Here is a 10,087-nt window from a genome sequence, read left to right as displayed (position 1 = left end):
CAGGGCCGCCCTCCCCACGGCCGCCCTCCCCACTCTGCCCCCTCTCCCCCCCCAAGGTGCCCGGCATGAAGGAGATCCTGCTGATGGGCTTCTATCAGCCCCACGAAGCCCTCAGCCGCTTCCTGGTGTCGGCGCAGCAGGAGTTCAAGATCCCCATCAGGTGGGCAGGAGACCTCCCACCCCCTCCGTGGTGGTGCAGGCTGGCTCGGCCCCTCACCCACCTCCCCCGGGGTGGCAGCCCCCAGCCAGCACCCGGGCGTTGGGCAGGTGGGCACTGTCCCACCACAGATGGGCACAGCTGGCCTCCCGTGTCAGTTTTGCCAAATTTCCCTTGCCCTGGGCCCTGCCCTGGCTGGCTCCTGCTCCAAAGATGCCTCTCCAGCACAGCTCCAAGCTGCCGCAGCCTCCTTACCCTGTGCCAACGTCCACGTGAGCCCCACCGCTGCATGGCAGGATAATGTCTCCAGCCCCTGCCAGCCCATCCCTCTGCCCTGCTGCTGGTTGGTGCTAACAGACACCCGCTTCCCTAAGCCCTCACTTTTCCCTGCTTGGCTCGCAGGTATCTCCAGGAGTACGCAGCGCTGGGCACGGGTGGTGGCATCTATCACTTCCGAGACCAGATCCTGTCAGGTGGTGCTGAGGCCTTCTTTGTCCTCAACGCGGACGTGTGCTCAGAGTTCCCCTTGCAGGAGATGCTGGAGTTCCGGCAGCAGCACGGGGACGCGCACAGCTTTGTCATTCTGGGTACCACAGTGAGTGGCAGTGCTGGGGAGCAGAGGAACAGCGGTGCTCTGCCGTGGGCTTGTCTAGAAGCCAGCGGCTCCTGCGGTGGATGAGTCCCTGGGTGTGAGCTCTGGGTTTCATCTGCTCTGCATCCGCATGCCCGCTGCTCCACCATTGCTAACACGTCCTTGCTTCGCAGGCCAACAGGACGCAGGCGCTGAATTATGGCTGTATCGTGGCAAACACGGACACGCAGGAGGTACTGGAGGGCCTTGGGGAGCCAGGCGCAATGTGGGCAGTGGGTGCTGCGCTGCCTGTGTGGGCGCGTTTTCCCAGCATGCCACAGCAGGCATGATGCCAGGTGCAGGGGCTGCATCCCGGGACTCACATATTTTCTTTTGCCTCCAGGTCCAGCACTACGTGGAGAAGCCCAGCACGTTTGTCAGTGAGATCATTAACTGTGGTGTCTACCTGTTCACACCTGCCATATTCCAACACATTGGTGAGGTCTTCCAGAGGAACCAGCAGGAGCTAGTGCTGTGAGTGCCTCTCTCTGCCCCGCGTCCTTCCCACCCCACTGCTTCCCAGGGCTGCAGCGGCACGCTCATCCTCCATTCTTTCTCTATCTTCTCTCTTCCTCTGCCATCACTTACTTGTTTCCTGGTCCTGCACCAGCTGTCCTTACCTTGGGTAAGTTTCCCTCTGTGTGTGCACTGGCTGCTCTCCAGGCTGGATCGTTCCTAGTGGTAATGCATGCTTTCCTCCCTGCTCTAGGCCGCTTTGCAAGGCTGCTCTTTCCTCTGCTCGTCTCCTGGCCAGCTTGAGACTCCCCCTCTCCCTTCCTCTCCTCCCACCCCATCCTCATTCAGCTCCAGACAAGGGGCTGAGCAAGCCTGGGAATGCTCTGCTCCCTGCTCCAGCTCTTTGCACTAGTTAGCCTGTCACCTGACATCTCTGCCACCACCCAAGCAAAAATCCATCTGGGCAGGGCTCTGGAACAGGGCCAGGATCTGTCACTCATACACCCATCTGGACTGGGCAGGGCTCTTGCACCATCAACTTCTGGCTCAGAGCTTATTTCAGCTGGTAGACCCCCCTCCCTCTGGGGCTCAGTGGGGCTGGGCAGGCCTAGCCTGACAGCTGGGGCTGTCCCCAACTTTGGGGAGAAATCCATGTTTAGGTAGGAGTCTAGGATCACTGTAGCCCCCAGATTTGGGGGAGGTAGCTCTTGGGGTCCCTGGCTGAGGCAGGTGTCTAACGGGCCTCTCGCTTGCAGAGAGGAGAGCTCCAACGGCTGGCAGCGTGCTGAAGTGATCCGGCTAGAGCAGGACGTTTTCACGGCGCTGGCTGGGAGTGGCAAACTCTATGTCTACAAAACTGATGGCTTCTGGAGCCAGATCAAATCAGCAGGGTAAGGTCTGGAGCTAGAGCTGGTGCAGCAGGGGCATCAAGCAGTCCGTACCAGAGATGGGAGATGAGGGCGCCCAGGCAGGGCCCTGGGGGTGGGTGGGGTGCGCTGAATTCAGAGCTTCCTCTGCCCTGGTAGCGCTGGAGAGGTAATAACAATCATTTGCTTTTCCTTCCCCAGCTCTGCCATCTATGCCAGTCGCCTTTACCTGAACCAGTACAGCAAAAGCCACCCAGAGAGGCTGGCCCAGAACAAGGCTGGAGGCCCTGTCATCCGAGGTACCCCTCTGATGTACCCCACTGCCTTGAGGGCTGCCGCAGGACCTCCCCTGATCTGAGAGGTGGGTGCTTCTGTGAGCTGCCTCCCCTGATGCAGCTGCCTTGTGTTGCAGGGAATGTGTACATCCACCCAACGGCCTCCATCGAAAGCACTGCAGTGGTGAGTGCAGGCCTGGGGGACCCCGTGGCAGGGCGATGCTTGGGGGTGCTGAGGGTGTCATTGTCCTCAACCCCATCACCTCCCTCTGTCCTCACAGCTGGGCCCCAACGTCTCCATTGGGGAGGGGGTGACGGTGGGAGCTGGTGTGCGAGTGCGAGAGTCCATTGTCCTGCATGGCGCCTCACTCCACGTAAGTAGGGTTTGCCTGAGAGTGTGGGTGTCAACCCCCACCCCTTCCAGGGAGGCAGCAGCACCCTTCACCCCCCTCTTCTTCACCCTAGGACCATACCTGTGTCCTCAATACTATCGTGGGCTGGGACAGCACCATCGGGCGCTGGGCCCGGGTTGAAGGAACACCCAGTGACCCCAACCCCAACGATCCCTATGCCAAGATTGACAGTGAGACTCTCTTCCGGGACGGGCGCCTCACGCCATCCATTACAATCCTGGGTACATCCTACCCGCACCCAGATGCCCTGGCCCTGCGCAGTGGCGCAGAGTCTCTCTCCTCCTACTAACCCACTTGCACTCTCCCTGCAGGCTGCAGTGTCACCATCCCTGCTGAGGTCGTTATCCTCAACTCCATCGTCCTTCCTCACAAAGAGCTGAGCCGCAGCTACAAGAACCAGATTATCCTGTGAGTCAGCTGCTTGCTGCGTTGGGAGGGGGCCAGTGCCAGCCCCCCACTCCCTGCTGTGCTCCACCACAAGGGCCTGGGGGCTGGGGCTTCACCTCCTGGGAGGTTCCCAGCACCCCCAGAGAGGTAGGTGCAGGCCAGGAGCCCTGCAAGTGCCTGACTCCTCCTCCAGACAGACATTAAAGCTGGTGAGCATCAGCCTCGTGTGCTGCTTCTCTTGCAGCCCAGGGACCAGCCCTGGGGCAGGGTGAAGGCTTCAGGGACAGTATGTGGCCCTGGCACCAGGCTGCATGCCTATGCAGAGGCTGTTGAGGAAGCACTTGCTGCCTGCAGCATCTCAGGTGCTGAGCTTTGGGTGTTTCTCCACCAAAGGGCACTACCAGCACAGTCTTGCCACCCCTCACCAGGCTCTCCCTGCTCTGCAGAAGCTGCTGTCTGCAACTCCCTGGAAGGTTTTGGCCCATCTCACAGGCTGGGGAGCTTTGAATGTGCCCATCTTGGATAGGGAAAACGCCCTGCAGGAGCCAGTTGTGAGGATCTCAATTTCAGCAGTGTGATTGGAACAGCCTGAGCTGGGCTCCTGCCTGCTGCTGGGAAAACAGAGCAGCACCAGGCTGTCCTAAGGGCATTGGCGCACAAGGGCTGGGTTGGACAGGCAGGCTGCTGGTGCTGGAAGGAGCTGTAAAAGCACCCTGTCCCCCAGCACCACCTCCACCCCCAAGGGCTCTCTATGAGCCAGGAGAGCTCCTGTCAGGCTGAGACCTGTGCAGGCTGCCTAGGTAGGGCTGAAGGTGATGGCAGCAGGCTGCACCAGCATGAGTGTAGCTTGGGGGGGTTCACTGCATGTCTCCCCTTGCACCAGCCACATCCACAGGGCACGTTTGTGCAGGTGGCAGAGATCTACCGCCTTGCTCTGTCTCAAAACCCCCTGTTTTTATTGAAAGCAGCTTCCTGCTGATCCTGGCAGCTTTTGTCTACAGTAACCAACACTGCCCTTTATCCACTTACCTCCCTGTCTTCGCCTCTGGTTTTGGAGCTCTGTGCTAAAGCCCTCACTCCACTGAGGGCCCCATCACGCCTCTCACCTTAAGCAAGGCACCGCATTAGGGATTCTCCATCTATCCAGTACCACCCTAGCTCGATGGATTTGCAGTAAATCCTTGCTCCCAGCCCTGTGCCTTCCTGTACCAGTTCTCCTGTGGTCCTGGGCGAGGATTAGCTGTTCCCTGGCTTTAAGCACATTAAACTCCTTCAGTTTTGCCTCTGCCTTGGATGTGCTAATTTCCTTGCCTGCTGGTGAACACCCCTGCGCTGGGGGAAAACTGAGCCAAAGTACTTGCTTTCAGGATTGTACATGAATTTTCTCCTGTGTGCCACATCTGGCCTGGCTTTTAGTACAGACAAAGGTTTCTCAGCTGCTGGATGTGGCCCTAGGGCAGTTCTCAGCCCTGTTGTGCAATGCCCCTTTTCCCCAAGTTCCCCTTGTAGTGGCTGTCCCCTGTGCAGAGTTATCTGGGGGCAAGCCCTTCCTGAGCCCTTGCTCCATTACAGCTTCATCCAGCTTCCCCCTCTTGGAGGGAGAGAGCTGTTCATCCCAGCCCTGCTTGGGCTTTGCAGCTCCAGTGGTGGGGCTGGAGGGAAGGAAGGAGTTAAAGGGGCCTCTTCTGAGGTGCCAGGAAGTCTGGAAATGCTTTAAGGTTGTCCTGCCCTGAGCAGCAGCAGCTCTGATTACTTGAGGCCAACATCTGGGCTGAAAGAGGGGCCTCCTGCATCCTGGGCTCCAGGGCAGGGAGAGGAGGGCTTCAGTTAGGGCAGGAGGGGGCTCTGCCTGCCCTCCCCACCCAGCAAAAGCAGGGTATTTGGGGAGCACTGCTAACCCTTGCTGTCAGTACAGCTCTTGTCCACTGCCCAGCAAGGCTCCATCATGCCAGTGAACCCCGAACGCTGGCACCTGGCAGCAGCAGGGAAGGACAGACAGCAGCCACAGCCAGGCTCGTTTTGCTGCAAACATTTAATACAAACCTGCCCCTAAGTACAGCACTGGGGCAGTGTCCCCACCACCACAGCTGGGCAGAGCCAGCCCTGCTCCCCAGTCCCCAGGGAAGCAGAGCAGGGCTTGGAGCTCAGCACCACCGGCCCACAGGCAGCTGCCTGGTCCCACAAGCTTTGTTCCTCCTCCAGTGCCAGCTCTGTGCCCCCGGGGAGCCACTGCCGCAGGCTACAAGGGAGAAGGGAAGAACCGGCCCACCACCTTCCTCGGGGCTGGCCCCTGCCTGCGTGGGGAGAGATGAGTCAGGGGTGCAAAGCGAGCTCCCTCGGGCCCCCCACCCACCTGCAGCAGCACTCACGGGGGCCGGGTGGCTGTGCCCACACAGCTCCGCAGGGTGCTGGGGAGGCAGCAGGTGCCAGCTGGGCTCAGCTGGCCTGGCTTGGGCTCCGGGGAGGCAATGGGGTGGAAGAACGGCTCTGCAGGACAGAGGGGGAACACCTATTGCACCCCAGCCCAGCCAAAGGCACCCAGGACCCTTCAGCAGCCACAGGGCAAGGGCAGGGAGGGGGCCAGGGGTCCCATGCCTCACCATGTTCACCTCCTGGAGCTGGTGTTGGCACCAGGTTCTCCTGCTCTGTCCCCACGAAGCCTCTCCAGAAGTCAGGTGGCAGTGAGAGGAGCCGAGCCACCACCTGGGCAGGGAGGGATGGAGTATGGGGATGCTGGCAGCACCCAGGGTACACCCCACGCCTCAGGGACGCCCTCACCTTGGACTGCCGCGGCGTGTCCTCCATGATGGCGAGTGGCGTGGGGTTGGCCGAGCTATGTCCCACCAGTGTCGGACCAAACACACGGGACAGGTTGAGCACGTCCATCTTGCAGTCGGGGCTGCGCGACACCCTGCGAGGAGGGACAGACAGTGTGAACACACTGCCTGGCCAAGGGGCCCTTCATCCTCAGGCCAGGTTCTCCACTGTGGGGCATGGAGCCTGGATGAGGGGCAGAGAGCCAGGAGATGGGGACAGGCCCAGGAGAGCCCCTGCCAGGATGAGCCCCTCACCTGAGCAGATGCAGCATGAGGAAGGCCAGGGTGTCCCTGTTGGCTGGGGGCAGCTTGCTCACCACGTGGCGCAGGGCTGTGCTGCAGGCGGCATCATCTGGGATGTCTGTAGTGGCACCGTGGAGCAGTGTTAGGGGAGAAGCAGCCCCTTCCCTTCCCAGCTTGGGACCCCCCCACTCACCAGCAGCCTGCAGAAAGGCAGGGTGGAGGCTGAAGGTGACCAGTGGTTCCTTGAGCCCCCGCAGAAAGTCCTTGAGCACCCCACACACCACGTGGATGTCAGCCACGCTGCTGAGGGCAGGCAGTGCACCTCCAGCCCGCAGCAGCCTCCGCTTCCACTCCCGCACCAGCTGCTCCGCACCCGGCACCCGATACAGCCCTGTCTGGGGCACAGGGAGAAGGGCTCAGCCCCGTGGGGACCACGGCATCACCGCCTCCACCGCTCCAGCCCCTACCTCTGTCAAGCCTCGCGTCTCCACCTCGGTCACACACTGCACCACCAGCGCGGGCACCAGGGGCGGCGTGGGGGGGGCGAAGTCAGCCAGCACGCCCTGGGGAGGACAATGCCGACTCCCGCTCTGTACCCACCACCCAGCCCTGTGGCCAGAGTAGGCAGAGCCCCAGCATCCCAGGGCCAGCAGCCCCACAGGGACACGGAGCAGCCCCCAAGCACTGCCATGCCCCCCCTCACCTCACGGGGCCAGGCATGGTGGTGAGGCCGGGGCGTGCAGAGGCTGGGGCACTGCTCCCGGCACTTGGGGTGCAGCAGCAGCTGGCACCGGCGGCACTTGACGGCAGCCTTCCCGAAGCGGATGCGGGAGCCACAGACACCGCACGGCTCAGGGCGGATCACCTGGAGAGAGGGAGCAGGATCAGGGCCCCCACTTCTTGCAGATACCCAGTACCACTCCTTCATCCCTCCCAAACCAGCCCCTACCACCTCCATCCATCTCTTGTGCGTGCAGAGCTGGGGAGGATGGAGGAGAGCTTTGCCCCCGTCGCCAGACCTGCTCCCCCTACCCAGCTCCTTTCTCCATAGCAGCCAAGAGGAGGGAGAGAGGCTGGGACACACACCGTTTTGGAGGTGAACTGGTGCTGGAGTGGTGGAAGGCCCTGTGGAGACGAGGGGAAGGCTTCTGGCACTGGCTGCCCCACGGAGCTGCCCTCAGTATGGCTCTCCTGCCCCGGAGCACGGCAGCCTGGATCCTCACTGGTGCCCCACACCGTGGTCAGCTCTGCAGAGAGAGGAGGCAGTGGAGGGGGCCCTGAAAGGCAAACCACCCCAGCTCCCAGCTGGGATGTGGGGAGGCTTCCCACCTGCCAGAGAGCCCCTGCAGCATCCCAGCTTCCCTGGGACAGTGGCATCTAGCATGTCTTGAGGACCCCAGTACTCCCATGGTAGGGACAAGCATCCCCCAGCAGATCCACTCCCTCCCCTGTAATGGAAGCACCCTGAAGCTGGTCCCACACCACCCATGAGCCCCCTCCCTAGCCCTTCCTGTGACCTGCACGCGTGGAGACACGATGACCCTGGCGAGAGCGGCGTCGCGGCACCAGAACAGCAGGCAGGAGGCTGCCGGCAGGACCTGGAACCTCGGCAGGAGGGGGCACGGGGGGGACACTCGCCTGCTGAGGTGGGGGGCAGTGAGAACATGCCTGGCTACAGCCGCACAGTGCTTCAGCATCTCCCCGTGAGCTCTGCTGTGCCTGCTCTCTGGCCCTGCTGTCCTGCACAGCCAGGGATGCCATCACCATGGGTACAGGGGGATACAGGTTGCAGGGCACAGGCACACAGAGAGGACAGCTGAGCACCCCAGACCCCACAGCACCCACAGGCCTGCAGGACTGAAGGCTGCGGCACTGCCATCTGGCACTGGGCAGCCCACATACCCCATCCCCACCCAGGGCGCGCTGGGGTCCCTACTCACGGTGTTGTGGAGTGCCACAGAAGAACGGTGCCGCTTCGCCACCACCACGGGGCCGATCTGAGGGGCCAGGGACACACGCTGCGGACAGAGCACATGGGGTGAAGGGTAGGCAGGGACCCTCTCCCTGACTCTGCTCCACGCCCCAGAGCACCTGAGCCAAGTGGTCTCAGCCCCACAGAAGGTCTCAGTCTCACTCTGCCCCGCAGCATTGCCTGCCCCACACCAGGCATCATGGGGACCCAGGCCCCCCACCTGGGTTGGAGCCAGCCCAGGGGCTGGGGGAAGCCAGGCTAGGCCTGCAATGCAGAGGTGTGAGCGGAGCGGGGTGTGGGATGCCCGCACGTGGGGATGAATTATTGAAGAGCCCGGCTGGGCCACAGTGGAGGGTAATGGAGTTTCTATTGATCGCGGGAGGTTTGCTGAGAGACAGCACTCCCAGCCCAGCATCAATAAATTAAACCCCCTGCCAGGCTCCTTGCAGACTCCTGTGCCGGGATGGAGAAGTATCTGGGTGTGCTAACCCTGCATGGCCCAGGGCGAGCACCCCAGCCCAGGCTGCTGACCTGTGTGGGTAGAGGGTCCCAGGGGCACAGTGCAGAGCAGAGCCGGGGGATCCTCACCCACGCAGAGGCACAGACCCCACCTCCACACTAGCCCCCACGGGCTGCCACGTCCCAGCATTTCCCTCGTACCTGCCTCTCCTGGGCTTTGCGCTTCAGGGTCCGCACCACGGTCATATCAACATCCTGAAAGGCAGCAGGGAAGCTGAGGGCTGGCAGGGCTGCACGGGGCCAGATACACCCCCAGCATCCAACTCCAATGGTAGCCTGCCCCTAACCATGGCCATGCAAAGGGGCTGCCCCACTGCAGGAGCGGGACAAAACTACCCCGTCACTGCTGGGGAGAAGCTGAACCTGGGGACTTGCATCGGGTTGCTCCTTACCACATCATCCTCAGTGCGGTCGTAGCTGATGTCCGAGTGGGACAGGAGGGACTGGCATGACTCGTCCACTGCAGACGACCTGTGGAGCAAGCTGGGTGTCAGCCCAGCTGGGGCAACCCCCGCCCCCCCAGCCAGCACTTACTCATACAGCTACTCCTGCGAGCCCATGGGTGATGCCTCTGCAGAGCCCGAGCACCCCCATGCCCAGCCAGCCCCTCGAGCCCAGCAGAGGTGAGGGAGAGAGGGGCACAGCCAAGCCCAGGGCTGCCCGAGGGGCTGGGGCGAGGACCGCCAGCCCTGCTCACCTCCTGCCCGATGCCAGGGCTGTCCCAAGGCGCTGGCCAGCCAGGGCCCTGAGGACAGAGCACTGCTCCCTGCTCAGCACCCCGCTGCCCCATGGCTCCCGCATCAGGGACTCGAAGACCAGCTGAAGTTTGCGCTCCTGCGAGCGAAACGAGGTGGCGGTGAGCGGGCTGAGGTCCCCACAGCCAGCCCTACGCGGGGTACCCCTACGGCCAGCTCCCCGACCTGCTTCTCCAGCTCAGCCTCTGCCCGGTGCCGCTTCTTCATCTCCACCTCCACCTGGTTGCGGGCGTGCTTCAGCTTCACCTCCAGCGCTGCCCGCTCGGCCTCCACACGAGCCAGCTGCTCGCGGGCCCACCGTCCATCCCGCTCCAGGCGGCAGCATCTCTGGCGCGTCGCTTCGAAGCACTGAGCAATCTGGATGTAGTCTGGGGACAACGCGAGCGGGTGGCCAGCTGGGATTGGGGGGCCAGTCCCCAGCCTCCGCTGGCCGCAGAGCCGGGGGTCCCGGGGTGCCCCAGGCCGAGGGGCTGCGCGCACCCACCTTCCTCCACGCTACCGCCGAGCTCCAGCAGCTGCAGCGCCCGCTCCAGCCGGGCCAGGAGCCGCCCGCAGCGCTGCCGCAGCATCCCGCCGCCCTGGGACGGGGTGAGACAC

The 10,087-nt window shown here is 62.7% G+C and overlaps 2 protein-coding genes across 2 annotated transcripts; one reads left to right on the top strand and one right to left on the bottom strand.

Moving 5' to 3' along the window:
• The first annotated feature begins 55 nt into the window (after window positions 1-55).
• On the top strand, window positions 56-4,467 carry GMPPA (GDP-mannose pyrophosphorylase A). The gene is made up of 11 exons (XM_010567932.1): window positions 56-160; window positions 560-752; window positions 923-982; window positions 1,132-1,262; window positions 1,399-1,413; window positions 2,000-2,134; window positions 2,312-2,409; window positions 2,523-2,569; window positions 2,667-2,759; window positions 2,851-3,019; window positions 3,110-4,467. The coding sequence occupies exons 1-11, from the start codon at window positions 66-68 to the stop codon at window positions 3,208-3,210; spliced, it is 1,137 nt and encodes a 378-aa protein (XP_010566234.1). The 5' UTR covers window positions 56-65; the 3' UTR covers window positions 3,211-4,467.
• A 957-nt stretch (window positions 4,468-5,424) lies between these two features.
• On the bottom strand, window positions 5,425-10,059 carry LOC104831982 (rac GTPase-activating protein 1-like). The gene is made up of 16 exons (XM_010567921.1): window positions 9,975-10,059; window positions 9,656-9,858; window positions 9,433-9,569; window positions 9,128-9,206; window positions 8,877-8,930; window positions 8,185-8,262; window positions 7,762-7,882; window positions 7,331-7,521; window positions 6,948-7,109; window positions 6,712-6,807; window positions 6,438-6,639; window positions 6,257-6,362; window positions 5,964-6,096; window positions 5,786-5,888; window positions 5,555-5,672; window positions 5,425-5,479 (listed from the first exon to the last, which is right to left on the bottom strand). The coding sequence occupies exons 1-16, from the start codon at window positions 10,057-10,059 to the stop codon at window positions 5,425-5,427; spliced, it is 1,923 nt and encodes a 640-aa protein (XP_010566223.1).
• Between the last annotated feature and the right edge of the window lie 28 nt (window positions 10,060-10,087).

The sequence above is a fragment of the Haliaeetus leucocephalus genome, unplaced genomic scaffold, assembly GCF_000737465.1.
Source record: "Haliaeetus leucocephalus isolate CR32 unplaced genomic scaffold, Haliaeetus_leucocephalus-4.0 Scaffold1, whole genome shotgun sequence".
In the NCBI taxonomy this organism is placed as follows: domain Eukaryota; kingdom Metazoa; phylum Chordata; class Aves; order Accipitriformes; family Accipitridae; genus Haliaeetus; species Haliaeetus leucocephalus.
This window is presented reverse-complemented; position numbering and strand designations above follow the sequence as displayed.